Source organism: Zootoca vivipara, chromosome 10 (assembly GCF_965207765.1).
Source record: "Zootoca vivipara chromosome 10, rZooViv2.hap1.1, whole genome shotgun sequence".
In the NCBI taxonomy this organism is placed as follows: Eukaryota; Metazoa; Chordata; class Lepidosauria; order Squamata; family Lacertidae; genus Zootoca; species Zootoca vivipara.
Window position 1 is genome coordinate 55,859,231 of NC_142593.1, and position 23,967 is coordinate 55,883,197.

The 23,967-nt window shown below is 44.1% G+C and overlaps 1 protein-coding gene across 1 annotated transcript in view; it reads left to right on the forward strand.

The window, feature by feature from the left end:
- The window catches only part of RIT2 (Ras like without CAAX 2), a 161,802-nt gene that overhangs the window by 51,136 nt on the left and 86,699 nt on the right, over window positions 1-23,967 (forward strand). The window contains exon 2 of the mRNA XM_035100639.3: window positions 10,349-10,405. Coding sequence (XP_034956530.1) covers window positions 10,349-10,405 — 57 coding nt within the window. The remainder of the gene's footprint in view (window positions 1-10,348; window positions 10,406-23,967) is intronic.

Here is a 23,967-nt window from a genome sequence, read left to right on the forward strand (position 1 = left end):
CCTTATCTCGCTCTTCATTTGTTTTTGGCCGTTCTCCTTTTCTACTGCCAGAGGGGTTTTTTGTCAAACTGAGAGGCCGTGGCATGGATAAATATCTAACCAATTCTTTGCCAACAGAGAAAAGAGTTTAATAATTTGCTCCCACTGAGCCACTTTTATGGGGTAATTGCTACTCATTCCATTGAATTTCATCAGCTAAGCAGGATTCCACTGGCTTGTGATGTCTAAATGAGACCTCTTTGCAGGTCAGAACAGGGAGGGAGGGGAAAATCTTGTAGAAAATAGCATTTAATCTATATTGATCTAAAAGTGCTTTATGGTGTTAGAGGTCACCATATTGCTGTTGTCATGGGCTTGTCTCCGGAGAAATAAAACAAGGTCATTTTGATCAGCGATGGCCTTTAAGAACATAATGGTACCTCTCTGAGATCAGTAGGTGAACTGGACAATAAGGCTCCACCGCCCTGCTGCCTAGCTGCATTTCCGCAGCAACCATCTGAAATGGAGCTCTTTAATTTGCCCCAGAGGGAGACAGAGGTTGCGACTGGTACAACCAGAGGCCAAAATCAGTTTTGGGGGAAACGAACCACATATATTTATAATATATATATCAGCAGAAGACTGGTGAAAGCATTTCAGTTCATGAGAGATGCAAGCATGATTTACAAATAATATCAAAGGGGGAAAATCAAAAGCACTTTATACATTAATGAGTCTTGAGGAAGGGACAATATAAGTCTGTGCGAGGAGGAAAATGGGATACAGTGATTACACTGGAAAATAAAGTGTGAAATTAAATCAACTGATATTAAAGCATTAGGGGAGGGATTCAATGTAGGACTAATTTAAAATCTCTTTCTGGTGTATCAGCTGTGCTAGCGAAACAGCTTCAGCAAGAAAAGATGCAGGAAGCCAGCAAGGTTCCTGTGGCCAATTGTGCAACAAATCGCTGTAGCCCTGATACTTCCTGTTGCACAGTTGGTTGCACAACTGGTGGCTCTACAAGCTTCCAGTAGCACAACTGTTGCATTGGATTACAGATTCCACGATGCTGAATTACAACGTATTACCAAACTTAAAACCATGGAGAGACCTGGTCTGAATAGAGACATTGGATCCTTATCTCATTATACATGATAAAGCTACTTTTGGCCATCTCATCCCTTGCTTTTTCCTGTAAGACCAATTGCAGTCATTAACAGCTGTTAACAGGTTGACCACACCTATCAGCCAATCACCCATTCCCACCACCCTTCTGAGTAATACCCCTCCCCACCCTCTCACCATATATAAAGGTCTGGTGACTTCTGTTTCAATGTATCTGAAGAAGTGTGCATGCACACGAAAGCTCATACCAAGAACAAACTTACGACAGTTGGTCTCTAAGGTGCTACTGGACACACACACACACACACACTGCATCAGACCAACACGGCTACCTACCTGAATCTAGATTCCACAACCATCATTCTCATCCTTCTACTGGGTCTTATCCATGTACTCTCGACTCAGAGCCACTGGAATTGTGCAACTTCATTCTTTCTTCACACTAAGGGGCATTGTGGCATAGCTTGTACAAGCCCAAGTCACCACAGCAGCAATCTTTCCCCACTCTTCAGAATCTAGAGGTCCAGGCCAAGATTAATCTCGGTTCTCTCTTTTGCAGCAAGAAACAAGTGGATGGTTTATGAGTCTTTTAAGTTATGAGCCACAGTTTTCTTCTGCTCAGTAGCTCTGTTGGCATTGCCCTCAGTACCCAAGGCTCTGGAAATGCAAGTAACCCATTTTCTTCCATTGCTGCCCTTGTCCTAAATGGAAATAAATGCAGCTTGGCTCTTCTGCAGAGAAAAAGCAGCTTACAGATGCAAGGTGATTGAGACTGTTTTGTGTCTATATTATCCCACTAGTAATTGTGATGGACCTATTTTGGCCCATGGGGCAGTAATCCCTCATTGCTGCTCTCCTGAGAGTCTACAAAATGGGCAGTTGTTTGAGGAGGTTATAAAAAACCAACCTCAGCAGTTTCTCAGTTGATCTTCCCTGGCACCCCGCTTTCACTCCTGGAAATTTGTCAGTTAATTCTGCCTTATGTGAAGAAGTCCTTCTTTTCTTGCCTGCTCAAAATATCCTCCAGGTCTCCCAGGCACATCATGAGATGTGCAACCAAACTCCACCCTGTATGTGTATGTATGTATGTATGTATGTATGTATGTATGTATGTATGTGGAATGGCCAAGCTGGCGGAGCATTTTTTAATTTTAAAATTTCAATTTAGACAATGTGACATAATTTCCAGTCTTCCTTTTTTTTCCTGGATCATTTCTTGGAGCGTGGAGGGTTAACCGGCTGATCGAAAAGGTTACAGATGAACAAGATTAAACATTTATTGCCGTGTTAATAAATGATTGCACCTGCGGTGGAGGCAAATATAAATGTTAAGGGGCCTCATTATAAATTAATAGGAGCTCTGCAAGGATAACTGTTTAAAGAAGTCTCCCTCTGTCAGTCTGGATACCGAATTGTAGGCCAGGCTCTGTGGGGAACAGGGCCTGCCCAATACATTTCGCGGCCTGAGGTGAACCAGCAAATGGAGTCTCCCCTCAGAATGCTGGGAAGTGTAGTTTGTTAAAGGAGCTGGATGGATAGGGAATATAAGTCCCTGGGACCAGATGCAGCCTCTCAGACCTGTCTGTTTTGCATCATCCATGAGTGTTTTCGACTTAAATGTGTCTTTGAGTGCCTAATGCTTCTCGCTTGCCTGAATGGAGGACAGACAGTGATGCGCGAGTGTGAAGAAACTAACCTACTGTATAAAAATAAAGCAGGAAGCGCTAACTTCTAGCAGTGGGAAAGGCAGCTTATTCAGCAATCCTGAAGGTTTTCCTGTGCTCAGTTCATTAGAAGGAAAGCATATAAAACCAGCATCAAATAAACCTCCAGTCTCACCACAGAAAATGAGAAAAATCTGCCTTCCTTCCCACCTCTGCCACCGAAGCAGCTGCCTCATCGAGGCTCATAATAGTGCCAGTTCTGTTGGGCAAAACACACATGACAGGGAGTGTGGGCAAGTTTGGTTTGGTGGTGTTCCCCCCGAATGAGAGAAAAGGGGAGGAGTGTTGTATTTGCATCACTCCAAGAGTGCAATTTTTGTTTTGTTTAATATAATTATTATTTTCTTTAATAAAAAACATAAAATATAACAACCTTACAATAACAAATCAATTGCATTTGCTCCGCCGAGCTCGTGACTTCCCTCCCTCTCTTCAAATGATTTCCCATTTCCTAATGAATTATATGCACATTTCAGCTGTCAGTTTCTGTCCTTCAATATATATCAAGTCCTTTTATTATCCATGGTCAGATACTATTGTTACGTTATGTTGCAGGATTGATCTCAATGTCTGCTAGTGTCTTCACATTTTTACAATCATCTTTCAAGCACTCAATCAATTTACTCCAATCTCTTTGGAATTTCTGGTTGCCTTGGTTCCGGATCCTCACAGTCAGTCTGGCCAACTCCGCATAGTCCATCATCTTCATCTGCCACTCCTCAATAATTGGTAATTCTTGCAATTTCCACCTTTGGGTTAACAAAGTTCTTGCTGCTGTGGTAGCATATATAAATAGTCTTTGATCTACTTTTGCAATTTATTTTCCCATCAACCCAAGCAAAAATGCTTCTGGTTTTTGGAGGAAGGTGTATTATAAGTGTGACGTTTTAAGTGGGACATCCCAGATTGACAGGCCACCCCGATGGGGTCAGTGGGAGGGTGGGTTGTCTCGATTTGCCCTCTTAAAAGGTATGGGGATATGTCACTATTTGGGATGCACCTAGGCCTTAGCTTATAATCTGTGTCCCCAACCTCCCAGCTTTCTGCAGTGAAGCCAGATGGTGGTGCCAGGCTGTCTGGGTGGGGCGTTTTGTGAGCAGAACAATTGGGCCTGATCCCAGTGCACCAGCTCTGCAATGGCAGAGTGACCGGTTTGGGATTCTAGCAGATCCCTGACCATCTCAGCCCCAGGCTCATATTGCACCATTTCAGGACTTTCCTCTAGGCTCTGCCAGTGAATAGCCCACCACTGTGTCCCCTGTCCACAGGTACTGAGGAGGGTGCAGAGGGTACAGTCCACCCCAGGTATCACCCTGACGGGGGTGACAAAATGACAGGCGACACTCGTCACCGCAAGGCCTGGAGCGCGCATGAGCCACGCGTCTCAGCGCCTGCAGGCTCTGCGCTGTCCGCCTGTTTCCTCCCCCCAGCTGTAAGGCGGCTGAGGCCCCATCACACGCCCATCCCTATGGGCGCCGTGCTCCCATCTCATCCCTATGGGCGCCACACGCCCCGTAGTGTGCAATGCCCATAGGGGACGGGGTACATGACACCCATAGAGACGGGGAATGCCACAGCACCTATAGTGACGGGATGGGGCACCCATAGGGACATAATGGGGCGCACCTATGGGTGGTTCGCCCTGCCGCATGTGCCTGAGAGCCCTGCCCCATGGGCTTTTGCTTAGATCAGGCAAGGCTGTCTTCTTGTACTGTTAAGCAAAAACAAAATAAAGAGAGAAAATGACTGTCTGGTAGGAGGGCATGGCATTGATCTCTGTCTGCAGTTTGATACTATAGAAATAGACAAATCTGTTGCTGATGACATGCCTTTTGGTTTCATCAGAATATTAAAATCCTGTGCAAAACTGCACCTATGTATAAATTAGGGACACTTATCTCTGAATTATATATGCAGCAGAAGAGGCTGCTGTATTAAAATGAGGCTTTTAAATGAGAATGAGTAAATGAAATACATGGGTAAGTCTGGAATTGAAATAAATACATAAAGATGCGGAGGAGAACGACTGTAATAAATGGTATGTTTATTGTGCCAAAGGGAGAAAAAAGAATATTCCAATTGAATTGTTGTCATTAGTTCCTAAAATCTTGAATTGCAAGTCATCATATAGATATTTAATGAATATTTGATAAGGTTCTGAAGACCTCTCTGTTTCGAAGGCATGATTTAATTTCAAGCTGCTCAATAAGAATAGAAAGATAGTTGTTTTAGATGATTGGGGGACTTCTTTAACCCTTGTACTGCCAGTGATTTGCTGATTGTCTCAAATATCTGAAACATTTAGCTTACGCCCTTCAGATTCTGCAACAAGAACGCCACAAGTCTTCCATGCAAATGAGAGGAAGCATCCAGTATCACAAAAACAAAAACAAAAAAACTGTAGCGGTTTTTTTTTCAGTCCCATTCATTTGTGTGAACAACCTTTCCTCCTGTTGTACTGTAGGGTGGGTGGGGAATAACTCAGCAGTGAAACACATGCTAGGATAAATCCCCCAAATTCTTGGTTGTCACCAATTACAGAAGCACAATGCTCAATTTGTGCCTGTGGCAATTCCATGACACAGTGTGCAAGGAATTGCTGTTCCACGAAGTTGCAAAATATTGTGCTGCAAATGTGAAAGTCCAGCCATGTACGTTTTTACCTGTTAAGGAATTGTGTGTGAACTACCTGCAACAATCAGAATCTAAGCATCAATCTAATCCACCATCCTATTTTCAGGAGTAGTCTTCAAGTTGCCTTTGGGAAGCCCACATAAAGGGTGTGGAGACCCAGCCCATTATGTCCATAGTATTTGTTAATCAGGGATAGGATGCATGTGTCCATAAAGGTAAAGGGTAAAGGTCCAGTCATGTCCGACTCTGGGGTTGCGGTGCTCATCTTGCTCTATAGGCCGAGGGAGCCAGCGTTTGTCCGCAGACAGCTTCCGGGTCATGTGGCTAGCATGACAAAGCTGCTTCTGGCGAACCAGAGCAGCGCATGGAAACGCCGTTTACCTTCCCGCCGGAGCGGTCCCTATTTATGTACTTGCACTTTGATGTGCTTTCGAACTGCTAGGTGGGCATAGAGACATGCAAATGGGCTTCCAGAATGGTGTACGGTGTTCTGGATTTAGAATGTATAGATAAGAGTGAATGCACTCTTTTTGGGCAAAGCAACCCCCCACCCCTTGAAGAAATATCCTTAATAGGGTTATTTGGATCCATTATATCAGATTTTAATGGGGGAGAAACTAACACATTTTATTAGAATGGAAGAAAGAAATCAAAGATGGGATGAATTCACAGTAAATTGGTTGCATTTTAAAAAACATTCTAGTAGTGCATCAAATCAAAATATGCAATTTTGCAGCAAGCTATATTCATAATTTAATTAAAAATATATCAAAAGGGAGTTTAAAAATATATCAAAATCTAGTTTTTATGTTGTAGTAAGAATGGATCAACTTTCATTTTTGATGGTTACATTTTTCTTATATTTCTTTATATTAAAAAAGAAGAAGGGGAGAATGCTTTTTTGTGTGCAAATTAATGCTGATTGGGGAATATATGAGACAGGTCTTCTCAGTGGTGGTCCCATATTTGTGCTCCTCTCTCTCGAGGGAGTTACAGTTGCCTCTTGTACAGTTCAGGGATTTATTTATTCATTGCACTAGTCACCCTTTAGCCAAACAGCCTCTCAGTAGGGCTTACATAAACTAATTCTAAGGTTGTCGCTGCCTTCAGGCTCACCACCTAAGAAGAGAAGACACACAAGGAAATAGGGAATGAAGGGAGGAGGGGAAAGCAAGTTCAGGCACAACTGGTCTTAAAACAAAAACTTATAGCTCCACTCCTATGCCAACTTAGCCCTGTAGCCAGAGAAAGACAGGTTTTGTTTTTGCTGAACAAGTTTACTGGAACAACAGCCTCCTTGGTGGCCAAATTTCTTTTTCTGGCCCTTAAGCACCGTAAGGTTAAAATTGACAGCATTGACATGGGTCTAAATGTATAGCCTACTTCAAATTGCGTGCCGAGGTACCAAGACATCCCCCCCAATAACTCACACTTCACACAATATTTTAAGTTTAAGGCTTTTGGCATTAATTTGGCCACAACTTTATTTAAATACAACTGATGTGAGTGGTTGCTTAGGCATTGGTTCCAGCCATCTGTCCCCCGCCTGGGACAGATCTGACTCCCGCTAGCCTAGTAGGGAAGCCAGTAGGTAAGCACCCTCTGGGAGAGGTTGGGGCAGGGGCCCACGCCCTTGACCTCATCCCTCAGATGCTCCCCTGGCCCCTACCAGGGATAAACAGACAAACCTGTGGAGCCCCAGGATTCCTTTAACGGAATACCCTTAAAGGCAGCAGCAACCATGAGTGCTCGCTTAAGCATATAGGGCTAAAGCTGTCACTCATTCAATTGCTACATGCAAAATTCCCCAGCAACAGCACACCCACCAAACACACATGTTTGCCATCCAAACTGACCCGCCTCACCAACCCTAGGCTGTCTTGTTCACCCTTTCGCAACCCATGTTCTCCTTTAAGGGGAAAACCTGCTTTGTAGGTTTAAGTTTTAATTTCCTTTAGATGTTTAGATGTTTTAATTTTGGTATGGATAAATGTTTGTTTCTGTCTGATGGTTGAATAAAGTCTGATTGATTGATTGATTGATTGGTCTTAAAGTTACATCCAGTGGCCAGTGATGGTACTGGTTGTTTTCCCTTGAGAAAGAACAACAACTCTTCTCCTTCCCACCCCCAGATTAGATCCACTGGCAGAGCTGTGACAACGTCTAGGCCAAGAGGACAGGACAGTTATTCCTCAGACAGCTGCCTTCTTAGCTGTTAGAATCCCCACAGCTTTTAAACATCCCTCAAAAAGCCACTAGTTTTGAGTTACTTTCAGCTGTGAATTTCTGATTATTAAATGGCTATACAGTGGTACCTCTCAAGATGAATGCCTCGCGCAACGGAAAACTCGCAAGACGAAAGCAAGATGAAGTTTTGGTGACTCACAAGATGAAGTTTTCTATGGCTGTGGTTTGGAAGACGAATTATTATTTTTTGTGTGGTTATTTGTTTGTTTGTTTTCCGTGGCAAACCACGCTTTGCAAGACGAAATTATCGCAAGACGAAGCGACTCGTGGAACGAATTACTTTCGTCTTGCGAGGCACCACTGTATTATTACTGGTTTTTAATCACGTATTTCCTGATGGTTTAATTGGTTAAAAAACAACAACAACATTGTGCCCGATTACAGGATAGATGTTTTTTAACTGCCATTTAAAATTATGGTCTTTCATTGAACTGTATTTTACTGAATATTGCAGCTGCTTTTTGCTTGCTCTCCCTGCCCTGAAAGCCATATTGGGAGGGCTTTGCCCAGAAAAGCAGACTGGAAACATTAAAATAAAATAAAATAAATAAACTGTTCAAGCAAAAAAGAAAAAAATGCACAAAATGCTTTGGGATCCTGAGTGCTTTTGCCTCCTGGACACCAGAGCTTTGTGATCTTCTAAACAATCACAGCTACTGACTTCGGGGACACTCCTGGGTTGAAATCCCTGTTGCGTTCCCTTTTCTTTTAGAAAATGTATCAAATGTGCTCGTGGGCAGCCAGGTGGGAGTTCATACCTTAACTTTCTGATGGACTTCTCTGCAATTTGCGATGATTCTTCTCCTGCCCATTGATTTCCTATCAGAAAGACTTGGCGCAATAACCGTGTGCATATATATAATAAATGATGGCTACCAAAAGGCTGAACGACGCGCTCTTTGTGAGCACTCCATGCTACCTGGATTTTTATTGATTGCAAGGGGGCGGGTTGTGCTACAAGGGACAGCAATAAAGCTAAGAAGACAGATGAGATGCATTTTGAATGATGTGAGTAGGCAGCAATAGTCTTGTATATTCATAGTCTGCCCTCCTGGCATCTGAGGCATGCAGAGGAATGAATGAATGGTAGGTTCTCCGCAGTGATAGAATGGACTGTACCACACCAGTTGCAGGGGGGTGATTGGAATTTCTGTGCATTTGGAAAAATGGTGAAATTAACTAATACAGTAGTCCCTTGGTTCTCAAACTTAATCCGTTCCAGAAGTCCATTCCAAAACGAAAGCGTTCCAAAGCCAAGACACGCTTTCCCATAGAAAGCCATGCAAAACGGATTAGTCCGTTCCAGACTTTTAAAAACAACCCCCAAAACGGCAATTTAACATGAATTATACTATCTAACGAGACCATGGATCCATAAAATGAAAGCAATAAACAATATACTGCAGTCACACAATCAATCAAACTGGGTTACACAGTCACAAAAACAAAACAAAAAAGAGCCGCAAAAACAAAAACGCAAAATAAATAGCAAAAACAGGCAGACCTCAGCGTGACACTCAGATCGGAAGCGTAACACTCAAAACAGAGCACGTTCGGCTTCTGAAAAAAGTTTGCAAACTGGAACACTTCCAGGTTTGCAGTGTTTGGGTTCCAAGTTGTTTGAGTACCAAGGCATTTGAGAACCAAGGTACCACAGTATTTTAGTTAAGGGAAGGTAGACAAGTCAATAATATGCTTAGCAAAAACTGAATCTAAGAACATAAGAATAACACTTTTGAATTAGGCCAAAGGCCCATCTCACCAGGAAACAAAGTCATTGAAAAATAGACTATACTTGTTTTTCACTGTGACATCTATTGAAGGCAATATTTCTGCATCAGTCTATTTTTAAGGTTTTTAATTTATTATTGTTATAGTAACAAACCAAAACTATTAACAAACTGAAGAACTGGTGCTTTTCCAAATGCCATATGATGTTTGTTCTGCTAATGCAGAGAATCCAGCATGGCAGTATATACACTTTGGAACTCCCCGCCCATTGATATTAGGTTGGTGGCTTTTGGTGTTGACTATGCCCTCTGTGAGATCCCCCCCCCAACAGATTGCCTGAGTGAATAGGGGTTGGCAGGGGTTGGGGAGAAGGTTCTTTTCCTGTACTCTGGGGCCTGGGAAAGTTCTCAGTCCTAGAGTAATTATTCTCCTCCCATGGCGATTCCCACACCATCATACCCATCAGTCAGTTGAGCCAATCAGCTCCAGAGGTAGCATAACATCACTAGTCCAATATACAGTATTGTAGGTTACTGAAAACAGTTATGAGAAGCATTAGGCTGAGGATTTTGTCTTCCAACTTTCTTTCATTTCTAGTCTGGACAAGCATGAGATATGTTTGTGTGCTGGTCACTTTAGGAAAACAAATGTGTACAATAACAAATATATTACTAACAAGCTGAGCTGAGGAGGGAATATAACTCACTTCTTATCAAGGTCAAGGTGTGAGTCAGCATTTTTTTAAAAAAAAATTGCCATTGAGTTTTCCAAAAAAAAAAAATCCCATCCCTGCATAGGTGCTCTACATTTCAGAAATGCAAACTACTTGGTTTTGGTTTTACTGAGTTGCGTATCACAGCTGCTAATCACTGACTCATCATTTCCATCTCTTTCTGTCCCCCCAGCGATGACAATGCAGTTTATCAGCCACCGCTTCCCCGACTACCATGATCCCACCATAGGTAAGTTAAACCCTCTTTGTTACACCAGCACTTTGGGCCGTGGAGCAATGAGAAATTGGGCTTCCAACAGCTGAAAAGGTTTCTCATTGATTACATCCCCCTTTATCCAAGTAACCCATTAATTAACCAATTAAATGGAAATACATTTGCATATAAATCGGCACCTGAATATCATTTCCACGTTCGAAATTCTGATGGGAGCACAAGATTGCCTGCAGCATGATCAACCAAAGCTACTACATGTGGTTTGAAGAAGTGGCTCCCTTTAGGATTTCCTTGTTGTTTAGTACATCATGAACATACTGGAACTAGAATAGCCTTGAAAAATAGGGGAAGGGAACCATGATCATGACCTTGTTAGCCTATTGGTTTTATGAACTAAACTTTTAGTTGATTACTGCTAATGATGCAAATGAAAAGCTATAGCCCTGGTTGAAATGATTCATGCCCGGTGTGTTGGAATTAACTGCACAGTCCCCATGTGTATGAGCAAAGGCAGATCTAAGCTCCCTTGCACCCTTCTAAGCCAGGAGAGACCATGGGCCAGAAAGCTTGCTTTTCAACACCTTTTGTGCTCCACACGAGTGAACGGATTCCTCCGCAAAGGCACTCAGAGGAGCCTGTGCACATCACCCAGCTGTCCAGGGCAGTAGAGGAGCAGTCCAGGGTGGGCTCCTAGTCACTCTGAGCCAAAGTGGAAAGGCACGATTTTTGTGTACCTCCCAGGCCTGCGTCCTTGGCAGGGACAAACCTGGCCAACCCCTGGGTATGCTGCTGTGTGTGACTCAGGCTCCATGCTCTTCCTTCTCAGCGTGGACCTTCTTTTAGGGTCCTGCCAGGGAGCTGTATTACAGTTAAGTAAAGCAGTTTGTTACCAACAACTGTGTGCACCAGGGCTTACTGGCCAGGTTAGTCCTGCTAAGGCCAGCAAGGAGACCAGGGAATAATTTAAATGTGGGGACCGAGAAGGGTTTCTTCATAGAAAAAGGGAAGGGAAAAAGGAATGGAGGATCAGGCTAAATTGAAGGCCAGGCGGAATAGCTCTGTCTTACAGGCCCTGCAGAAGGAGATCAAGTCCTGCAGAGCCCTAGTCTCATGGGACAGAGCATTCCACCAGGTCGGTGCCATGACTGAAAAGGCCCTGGCCCTGGTGGAGGATAATCTGGCTTCTTTAGGGCCTGGGACCTTAAAGAATGGCAGTTACGTGGCTGGGGATTTCAGGAAATGCCTAACAGTAAGATTAGCTTTCAGGTTGGTGTTTCAGAATCCAGCATTTTTGTGTTCAGCAAGGGGAGGCAGGCTTTTTAGGCCTGTGGGCACATTTGGATTGTTGGGTGAGTGCCATTGGCATCACCTGCTCTGGCAATTTCTCTCCCTCTTCCCCTCAGATTTGCTCCCCCTCCAACAGAAAAAAGAGCTAGAGCACACCCATGCAAACACTTCACATGCCCTAAGGATCTATGTAAAAGTCAGATCTAGAAGAAGCCTTGAAAAGCACATGGGGCTTAAAGAGGAAGTTGGAAAAAGTGACACTCTTGCCACTTCCTTCTTCAGCTCTATGTACTTTTCAAAGGAGAACAGGGTAACCACGCTCACCACCTCATGCATGACCCGAGAGGCAGTGGTGTGGTGAGTCAGAGACGTTGTCGATACCAGGGGAAGACCTCAAGTACACCACTGCGCCCATGGGCTCCTTGAGAGCAACCGATGATGTACCTACTAAGTGTGAACTGGTAGCAAAAAAGATGAAACTTCTGTATACAGGCCAGCTCATAGTTTGTCCAACAGAAACACTGCAAGTCATTCATAAATGACTGAACAAAACAGTTTGAAATAGTCCTTCTCTGAGTATCTGAATCTCTTTTTTTAAGGCCCATTGATGGGTGTGGCAAAAATATGTTGTTGTTTTTATTTAAAGCTGTGGTCGAGGTAGTGTGTAATCTGTGCTAGCAAGTGGGGAGGGAGCTTATAGTTTTTCATGTAAACAATCTAGATCAGGGGTCCCCAGACTTACCGCGCAGCGGGCCGGAGGGTAGGGGAGTGCGCGCGCAGCGGGCCGGAGGGCGGGGGAGTGCGCGCCCGTGCGCATGCACACACGCACGCGGTCGGGAAAAAATCACCGAAAATCGCTTGTGTGCATGCGTATGGGCCTCCCCCGACCCGGAAGTGCATCGGAAATGACCTCTTCTGGGTCGGGAGAGGCCCATACGCATGCGCACAAAGGATTTTCGGCGATCTTTTGCCGATTTTGAAGATCGTCGCCGCGCAGCGCGCTGCAAGAGCAGGCGGCGGCAGCGGGCGGCGGGGGTCATCGCGGGCCGGATTGGGAGGCCAATTGGGCCGCATCCGGCCCGCGGGCCGTAGTTTGGGGACCCCTGATCTAGATCTTACCCTAAGAAAGCTGAATTCTCCAGCCTGCGTGTAATGTCTGCACTGAGAATTTAACTTCCATTCCATAACAGAAATTGTTTTTCTTTCTTTTATAAGTCATTAATTTATTCTAGCCAGGAGTTGTTGAGAGCACCAGAGCCCTATCCCCAAGCATCCAAATATAGTGGTACCTCGTAAGACGAATGCCTCGCGCAACGAAAAACTCGCTAGAGAAAAGCATCTTGCGATGTTTTCGGTGGCTCGCAAGATGAAGTTTTCAGTGGTCGCGCTTCGCCGCTTGTTTTTGTTTTGTTTTGTTTTTGCCACGGCAATCCGCGCTTCGCAAGACGAAATTATCGCTAGACGAAGCGACTCGCGGCACGAATTAATTTCGTCTTGCGAGGCACCACTATGTATTTGCAGCCATAATAAGGACTAGAAACCTGCTTGTTAAGATTCTCAGGAAGCTGGATCCTGTGCCATTTGCTATATTGTGTCTCCTTTCCCGCTCTGTGCTCCTATAGAAATGTGATATGTCTTTCCAGCCTTGCCCACAATGCTATCAAGGAAAGGCCAGACCAAATTGTAACCCCGTGTCTTTTGAGTCTTCTGAATTATTGGTTTGTACTTGCCGTCGCAACAGCATTCTGTGGCAACAGCAACATCGGATGTCACTGTCCATCAGGCCCTTTTGCTTGATCCCAGAGATGGCGGGCATTGTTATAAATTCCTAGTATCACCTTTAAAAGGGAAGAGTGAGTAATGACCCCAGAGGTACCCTTCTGGATGTCCACAGGGCACATCCATCACTTTGGATTAACATTGCTGAGCATTCAGTGCTGACAGATGGCTGAGAGCAAACATTTATCTGGCTATAAAAGGAGATGGTTTTAAGAGAACGAAAGACAGAAGTTTGCTGCACTCCATTTTCTTTGAGCTTTAACCATTTCCTCATCTTTCACACTTCAGATCTGCAGGAAAGAAAAGGTCCTCGAGAACAGAGCTCCCAGACAATGGGTGGGGTGCGGGTGGGAGGTTTTTCTTTTGTACCAGTTGACAGAAAAGTTGTTGTTGTTGTTTAGTCATTTAGTCGTGCCCGACTCTTCGTGACCCCATGGACCATAGCATGCCAGGCACTCCTGTCTTGCACTGCCTCCCGCAGTTTGGTCAAATTCATGTTCGTAGCTTTGAGAACACTGTCCAACCATCTCGTCCTCTGTCGTCCCCTTCTCCTAGTGCTCTCCATCTTTCCCAACATCAGGGTCTTTCCCAAGGATTCTTCTCTTCTCATGAGGTGGCCAAAGTATTGGAGCCTCAGCTTCATGGATCAATGCCTTGTCGTGGTGAAGGGGCTTGAATAACTCAGAGAAGCTATGAGCTATGCCATGCAGGGCCACCCAAGATGGACAGGTCATAGTGGAGAGTTTTGACTAAACGTGATCCACCTGGAGAAGGAACTGGCAAGCCACTCCAGTATCCCTGCCAAGAAAACTCCATGGGCAAAGACAACAGACAGAAAAGTAGAGAGGATCAGATATTCCCCTTAAGCCAGTTTTGGGCTCAGGAGCACAATACCTCAAGGACCACCTCTTTCCATATGAACCTACCTGAACCCTGTGGACATCCTCTGAGGCCCTTCTTCATGTGCCCACCATAGCTGCCAAGTTATCCCTTTTTTTAAGGGATTTTCCCTTATGCTGAATAGGCTTCCTCGCGAGAAAAGGGAAAACTTGGCAGCTACGGTGCCCACTCCTCGAGGGGTTGGGAGGGTGGCAACACAAGAATGGGCCTTTTCTGTGGTGGCTTCCCATTTTTGGAACGCTCTCACCTGAGAGGTTCGCTTGTCACCTTCATTATACACCTTTAGATGCCAGGCGAAATTATTCCGCTACAACCAGGCCTAACCTTTCAAATATGTTTGTGGGGTGGGGTGAGAGGAAGGGAGTTGTTGCTTGTGGTGGTTGTTATGTATTTTGTGTTTTTATCTTGTATTTTTATGTTGTGAATTGCCTTGAGAGCTACAGATGAAGGGCAGTATACAAATAATAATAATAATAATAATAATAATAATAATAATAATAATAATAATAATAATAATAATGCACAGCATTTAAAACTTCCAGCAGATGTCAAGGCAATAAGCAACTATTTTAGCTATGTTCAAATATATAAAAGGATGTCATACAGAGCAGGGAGAAAGATTGTTTTCTGCTGCTCCAGAGAAGCGGACACGGAGCAATGGATTCAAACTACAAGAAAGAAGATTCCACCTCAACATTAGGAAGAACTTCCTGACAGTAAGAGCTGTTCGGCAGTGGAATTTGCTGCCAAGGAGTGTGGTGGAGTCTCCTTCTTTGGAGGTCTTTAAGTAGAGGCTTGACATGCATATGTCAAGAATGCTTTGATGGTGTTTCCTGCTTGGCAGGGGGTTGGACTGGATGGCCCTCGTGGTCTCTTCCAACTCTATGATTCTACTTTTAGAAGACAACTGAAGGGGGCCCCGTTTAGGGAAGTTTATAATGTTTGATGCTGTACTGTTTTTAATATTCGGTTGGAAGCCGCCCATAGTGGCTGGGGTATAAATAATAATAATAATAATAATAATAATAATAATAATAATAATAATGATAATAATAATAAGATTAAAACATCATTAGGGCAGCATTCATGATGCAAAGGCCTCCTGAAATAAATTCATTTTAACCTGACATCTAAATCTGTGCAAGGATGATGACTGTCTTGTATTTTTAGGAAGGTAGTTCCATAAAGTGGGGGTCTACTAGGCTGGAGTCACAACTCTCACTGACACAAGTAATGCTTCTGGGCCATGGAGGACCAGTAATAGATCTCCCCCAGATGATCTCCGTGATCAGCTTGGGACATATAGGCCAAGGTGGTCTTTCAGATATCCTGGGCCTAAGTTGTTCAGCAGCTTAGACACAGGTGCAAGAGCCATGAACATGACCCACTTTCAGATGGGAATCCAGTGCAGATTATTTAACACTACTGTCACATGCTGGTGGTAGTCTGTTCCCATCACCAGTCTAGCCATGGCATTCGGCAGTAGCTGAAGCTTCCAGACCAGACCCTAGGGCAGCCCCACATAATGTGTGTTTCAGTAGTCCAGGCTATGCATGAGCTAATGTGATCAGGTCCCTGTCAAGGAGCTTTTGTTTACTTTAGGTGACTATATTTGTCCTGGGGTTAATCTCTTTGTTTGCTTCCAAATTCTAGGCTCTGCCTGCAAGTGTTCCAAATATTCCTAGGCTCTGCTTCTAGGCTCATAGCAAATTGCTGAAAACTCCTCCACTTCCACCCCTGTTCTGCTATAGGACTCAGACCGTCCATCCCAGCTCCTGCCCAGATACCAGAATTTTGTATGAGACGACAGCCTAATCTTAAAGTGTTTTCCCCACAAAGAAGAAATATGTTGACTTCTGTACGTTTATTTTTGCATATTTTTAAGGATCAGTGTATTTTCTGAAAGCAAATCAGATTGGTGGTGTTTATTTATTTTTAGTTTTCACTGCCAAAAACATGACTAATGCTTCCATCTACTGGTCCCCAGTTGCCCGCCTGCCTGTCTGCCTGTCTCTCAAATATAACCAGTAAGCCAACTCTCTGTAGAAAAACATCCAAAATTTGGGATCACAGACAAAAATCTGTGATTGGAATTATGCAAAGCAGGCTCATTTGCATAAGCTTCCTTTCCATGTTCTCTCCAATTTTGCATGGGGTTTTGAATACTGCATTACGGTTTATTTGCATAAATTCGGAAAAGATTGCTGGAACTCGTGTAACAGTCTGAGCCACTCTTGGAGATTAGGGGTATGTATTAACCTATGGCCACCAACTCTTCCTATCTACCAATGACAGCTCCAGTTTTTCTTATGCCTATCCCTGAGTCCTAGCCATGTCTACTCAGAAGTTAGTCCTGTTGCATTCCATAGGTGATATTGGTAAAGCGAGATTGCCTTACCCATCAGTGAAGGGCAATCAAATCAAGTTGTTGTTGTTGTTGTTGTTGTTGTTGTTATTAAATATGCCCACTCAAACATTTCAGTTTGAAGAACTGTCATCCTTTCAGGTTCCACATAATAATATGTCTTCCACATTACTAAGAAATAGATATTTTAGCGTGGCAGCACCTGCTTCCCCAGATGTTTAGAAAGTTGATGCGAGTTTCAATCTGCTTTTAGTCTATTGCAGGGGTCGGCAAACTTTTCCGCCGGCAGGCAGGATTGCTTGCCGCTCTTACCCCGCTGGCTTTCGGAGCCATGGAAGGCGGGGGGACATCTGCGGCTTCCTATTGTCCGTGGCTGCGTCCCGGAAGTCCTATCCTGCAGCCAATAGGAAGCCATTGCTGCCCCTCAGTCAGTCCCTGTGAGGAACTAAACAGGCGCACTGTATCCAGCCCACGGACGTAGTTTGCCAACCCCTGGTCTATTTTAACTATCAGAAAGTCTTAAATTATTGTTAATTTTTCTTATTATCAATTATATTATTTTATCTTATTTGTAAGCTGTTTTGAGGGTCTTTTTTAACAATCAAGTGATGTTTAAAAGTTATGAAATGAATAAAATTGGGGGGGCAATGTATTTCTTGAATTTCTTTGAGGAAAGGTAGTGATGTTATTCTCTTTTGGCCTATTACCCAGTAGCAACTACGCTTGTTAGAGTCAACAATATTGTTAGATGGGCCATTGTTTTTACCCAAATAAGCATGTATTTTCAGAACAGATTTTCAATGATGAGCCTCATTAAGAATCCCTGGCCCGACTGCATCATTGAGCAGAATCATAATTTTGAAGGAGGGGTGGTCTTGGAAGAAGCACGTCCCTTGCTTGACTTTCTAAACCATATGTGACGACAATTCCAGAGGACATCCCTGGAAGAAAATGAAATGATTTCCATCGGACATTTCCTATTTAATAGCAATGGGGAAACAATTTCCCAGCACCGGCAGAAACCATTTTCTTCCCGAACAAATGGAAAACTAATGATTTTGCACTCAAAGCAGTTTCTTGGCAATCTTGCTGGGCGTTAGTGTAGCTAGAGAGATAGGGAGGAGGAAAAGGAGGAAAAGGAGGAGGAGGGAACAAACTGGGCGGGTGCCAAGATACTCAACAGCCATGTAACTGATCTCAAACAAATCCATGAAAATCAGGTGGCATGCAGATTAGACAGCAAAGCAGCCAGCTAATTTTAAGCAACAATAACATGTCAGGAGGTTCTGCCTCTTGAGGAGCACTTGGAGTCAAGGTCATGAGAAGAATGGTATCAGGGGCCATCTTCAAAGACTTTTGGAATCTGAAACATGGAAATGATGTGCTCTCAGTATTCCTCTGGGATGCGTTCCAGTTCTCCAGAAGCTGGAAGAATGGATTATGCCAGAAGGGGGGAAAACTGCTTTGGGAGGGGGTGAATACAGATGTCCAAGTGGTGGATGTTTTTATTACTGTATTCTGTATTCACAGGGACATTCTGTGAGCCACCCTTTAACACAATGACACAGGGATGGATAGCCTGTGACCCTCTGGATGTTGCTAGACTGCAGCTTCCCCCATTCCTGATTATTGGTCATGCCAGATGGGGCTGATAGCACCCAATGACATTTAGCGGGCTTGGAAGAGAACAAGTTTTCTGAGTGGTAGGGATGGCAGAGGAATGTGATTCGGTCTGCATTTAAAGACAGACCTGATTCAAAACAATATGCAAACCAAAACGAAGCCATCCTTCACAATGTTGACTTCTCCAAATTTTGCAATGCCAAGTGTTGTGTACAGAAATGTACCAGTTAAATTAACGGGAAATTAGTGAAAACAACATACAGTGGTGCCTCGCTAGAGGAATTTAATTCGTTCCATGGGTCTTTTCTTATAATGAAAAATTTGTCTAGCGAATCCCATAGGAATGCATTGAAAACAATTTTTGATTATTTTTTTTTGCCCATAGGAACGTATTAATTGAATTTCAATGCATTCCTATGGGAAACCGTGATTTGCTAGAAATTTTTTCGCAAAATGAATTCGTCTAGCAAGGCAACCTCCACTAGAAAAAAACCTTTCGTTAAGCGGAAATTTCGTTAAGCAGGGCATTCGTTAAGTGAGGCACCACTGTACACAAATGCATGATAGAATCATAGAATTGTAGAGTTGGAAGGGGCCATGACAAATGACCCTCCAATCTCTGCTTTAAAACCAAACCTCCACATCTGAGGAGTATGAAACAAATTTTGTTTCATACTTTCTTAACCGGTATGCGGACCAAAATACAGCCCCTCTTAGAAATTCACATTGATCCAAATTTTGCACTGCAATTCTGCAGTAACGTGTACAAAAATTCATATGCTAGGGTAAAGCATGCGTAAAATGCATGCGTTTGTGAAAAGAGCATACAAAGATGCATTATATTTGAGGAAATTGGTTTGCAAAAATGTGAATGTTAATTTAACATACAAACACGTGATTAGCACTAAAATGCTGGCGAATTTTCAGTCAGTCATGTTCAAATGTTGGTAAAGGGAGGGGGAAACGAGAAGCAGGGGACTATTAGATTCCCCCATCCCTACTTCTAAATAAACATTTATGAGATTGCGCTGGCAGTGAATTGGGGGCAGGGAGAGAGAATGCACATTACTGTTAGGATGGAACAAAGTGGAGTGTTTTGTCCTTGTGAACCAGCTGATCATCTCTCCACCGCCCAGATAATTGTCCTGAATTATCAATGCAATGTCACCTTTTGACAACAGGGAAATATTTGTGGAAACAATAGAGGAGGATTTGCACATTCCCCCCCCCTCTCTCTCTCTCTCTCTCCAGCTCTCTATCTTCCTCTCCTCCCTTACCAGACTCACTTCCAATACCACTACTCCAAGGTTAGGGGTTAATTGGTAACTTTCCTTTGGGGCACTTAGCCAGTCCCTCTTGGCTCAGAAATACAATTGCATGTCAGCACTGATCACTCATGCCTGAAGAGCTTAAGGAAAGGGAAAGCTAGTGGAGCGCAAGAGATACACACCATCAAGTGTCACTGTTAATCACAGGCACCAAGCTTTTTAATGCACAGGGTATTTTACATCAGTCGCCGCACTGCACACCTTCAAGGCGCACCTATGCAATTGCAAACACGAGGCATTCCAGTATTTCCCATTCTCCTCTCACGTGCATCGGCTCTGCATGCCTTTTCCTCAGATAAGGCTATGGACTGCACCTTGCTGGATCAGTCCAAATGCCCAGGATCCTGTTTCCAGCAGTGGCTGACAAAAAAATGTTCCTGGCAATTCCAATTATGCACCAAACTCTGTCAATACAAATTCTGTGCCAACTTGTAAATGCCTGCTAAAAGCTTTTCTATTCCGCCAGGCCTATACAGGCAATGAAGAGTACATCTCCAACAATGGCTTGTTGATGCTTGTTTTATTTTTTATTTTTATTTTTTTGCTTTTAATTTTTAATGGTTTTTTATTGTATGATTTTTATCTTTCCATGTTGTAGATGCATACATACATAATTTTATTTGTATGCTGCCTTTCCATAGTTCAAGCCATGCTCAAGACGGCTTACAATATTGGGGGGAAAAATTATATAATTACAAACGTAACCAAAGTAGTCATAAAAAATAAATAAAACATCAAAAACTACATAACCAATTAAACAATTTCCACATAAATCACAATAAGATCAAGAATTCAGAATTACTTGAATATGCAGATTAAAAGATTACAGTATGTGAATGGGAGATGCTGGCAATAAGCAAAGGAGAGAGGGCAGAGGCGTAGACAAGGTCAGGTGGTACCCGGTGCAATATATTTTTGGCACACCCCCGCCCCACATTGCAATTTTTGGGAACGTTGCTCAAAGCTGTTGAGCTTTTTTTTAAGGGAGGGTTGGCTGCAAAACAGATATGCCCGCGGATTTTGTCACCACCCCTAGGCATGACATCCGGGGCGGACGGCACCCCCGCACCCTCCTTGTGACCCCCTGAGAGAGGGCTGCTGCTTTTTCTGCCCTGCCTGTGTGCTATCTGGAGGCATCTGACTGGACCCAAAATTCTGCACTGGACTGGCACTTGACCTGGTCCAGTAGGTCACTTCTTGTATCATGTTCTTACCCAGAAAGTTTTTTTAGAAAGCAATCATTGTCACAGATGCTGTTGGAAGCACCCACATTGTCTCCCTACTGCTATAGAATCTTGTGGAGTTATTTGTGGTTCACACACACACACACACACACACACACACACACACACACAAACACACCCCTTTGATGCATATGACACCTTACAGTAGCAGAAGCAAATTAAAGGTCCCTGGTCTGAGGGGCTTCCAATCTAATTTCAACAGAAGAGAAGACAAGGGAGAAAGCGGAGAGGGGAGGGGAAGGAATACGAAAGTGCTGAAGGAAACTGGGTGAGAATCTATGAAAATAAATTGCCACATTGCCAGGCTCTGTTTCTGTGAGAACTAAAGAACTGAGCCAAAGTATTTTGATTTTGAGCGATAAAAGCATTGCAAAGAAAGGAAGGAAGGAAGGAAGGAAGAAGGAAAATGTATATTAGGCAAAACCGCATACAAGAACGGGTGTATTAGGGAAGCAATTGCAACCCAAGGCTATGTACTTCCTCCTCCTCCGACCCATCCCCAAACTCGGCCCTCCAGATGTTTTGGGACTATAATTCCCATCATCCCTGACCACTGGTCCTGTTAGCTAGGGTTGGTGGGAGTTGTAGTCCCAAAACAACTGGAGGGTCGAGTTGGGGGGTGCCTGTTGTAGAATAAGGACACCATACAACAGGCATCCCCAAACTCGGTCCTCCAGATGTTTTGGGACTACAATTCCCATCATCCCTGACCACTGGTACTGTTAGCTAGGGATGGTGGGAGTTGTAGTCCCAAAACATCTGGAGGGCCGAGTTTGGGGGTGCCTACCATACAATGACTTTGAATTGATACAGGCCACAACTTTATTGATTACAGATGAAAGAGGTTTGGATAATCATTAACTTCCGGCCCACTTGCCGGAAGTTGCACCATGGGTCAATCTGACAGCAGGGTTTCCTAAAACTTCCATTAAATAGGGGGACCCCCGCAGGGATCTGTTGCTCAGGGCATGCTATTGGTCCCGGGCCCCGACAGGGCATAGGCAACTTGACGAGGAAGAAATAGGTAAAGGGTCCAGGTCTAGGCTGCTTAAATGCACCTGAGGGAAGCCTACCTGCTCTGTCAGTCCTGCCCCCAAGGTCTGCCACAATTGGCCAATCAGGCAGGAAGGCTTGGATCTGGCACCTGATAGGTAGAGGGAGCACTGTGCGGCCTCTGCCTACTCCAATCCCTGGAACTACCTTGTCAGGTCCGTAGGAAGCATAGCTGCCAAGTTATCCCCTTTTTAAAGGGATTTTCCCTTATGCTGAATAGGCTTCCTCGCGAGAAAAGGGAAAACTTGGCAGCTATGGTAGGAAGCCTCCGCCATCCCACAATGCCACCCCACCTAGGCGGTGAGTGACCTTGCACTAAAACAATGGTGAATTTTCAGGAGGTCTTTTTTCGGGGAAATGTGGAGAACTGAAAATCGGGGGGGGGGGAATAGAAGGCGAAATGAACCAAAACTGACTGTCTCACCCAATCCTAGTCATGACTCCCCACCCACAATTTTCACTTTTCTGAGCTAAACAGATCCCTTTCTTTCAACCTTTCCTTATAGGACCATTCCCCCCATACCCTGGACCATTTTTGTAGTCGTCCTATGAACCTGCTACAATTTGTCGACACCCATAGCAAGCAGAAGGGATCTAAGCTTGTTGGAAGGCACTCTTTAAAGCAAAACGAGAGACTTCAGAAGGCACCCCCTTCCGCATAAAACATGAGTCATTTCTAACATACACAGTATGAACCCACTTGCCACGCAGGCATTAATAATAATAATTAATCTTTCCAGAGCTGCATTTCCGCTGAAGCAGGGGAGGGGGGGGGGAAGTGTCACTTACTTCAAAGGTGTGTGTGTGTGAGAGCAAGGCTTTTCTAGTTAATCAGAACCAGTTCCCCCTCTGCACCAAAATAGCAGGTAGCAATTTCTTTCCACTTTCGACCCTGTGATTTTGCTACTGAGTGGAGATTAAGGTGGCAATGATTCACTTACTATCATTTCAGGGAGATCAATTAAAGCCTACGCTTACACTGAGAGGTGTTTCCAGCTTATGTGATAATAAAAAGTAAATAGACATTTCTCTGCTTTCTCCCCGAAGACCAGGGCTGTCTTAAGTATATGCGGCACTGGGGTGCAAAGATCTGCCTGGCACCCCCCCCCAGGTTGCCCAGTCCCAGGCATGCAGGAGGGCGGAGCTGGCCAGCTGCCTCAATGTTTCGCTGGCTCGGTCGCCCCCAAACATGTGGCGCAGAGCCGCCCGCAGCAGAAGAGCCCACCATGGTGCTCCGACCAATGGATGGGCTCCATAGCTGCCAAGTTATCCCTTTTTTTTTTAGGGAAATTCTCTTATGCTGAATAGGCTTCCTCGTGAGAAAAGGGAAAACTTGGCAGCTATGATGGGCTCTTCCCTGGACTCAACTCTTGGGCCCCGGACTCTTGGCCTGGCACCCCTGATTGCCCAGCGCCCGGGTGCCCCACACCCCTGGTGCTTATGGGTAAGACAGCCGTGCCGAAGATGACCTATCCAATGAGGCAGATGTGGAATCTACACACATATTAAAAAAAAAAAGTTCTGGAAATTCTTGTTTTAAAAGCTTTTTAAAAAATACGTTGAATTTTCCATAAAGCTTACCATCGCCATCTAGTGTCACATTGTATATTGCACTTAAACACACTTAAAACGTTTTATTAGCAGCTCTTATAGCTGAGTCCAGAGAGAGAGAAAAGGAAACAAAATTTTGGGAGATGCCAGCCTCAGCTATTGAAATGTCTAGGGGAGAGAGCATGGTGGTGGCCAAAGAGGGGCCCTTCTTTCATAGGGTTGCCTCTGATCCTTTCTTTAATTTTTAGTTTCATTTTTTAAAGATACAGCTGAGCTCATTTAAGAATTCAAGGCTTGAATTTTTCTTTTGGGAGAGATCAACTGCAGATTTGCATTCTGGTACCCACTGTTATTGAGGAAAACACAAAACAGTGCTAAGTTAAAGTCCCTTAGGTGCACTAGTGGAATGAATGGAGCATGCAACAGGAGGCGCAGGAAGCCAGAATG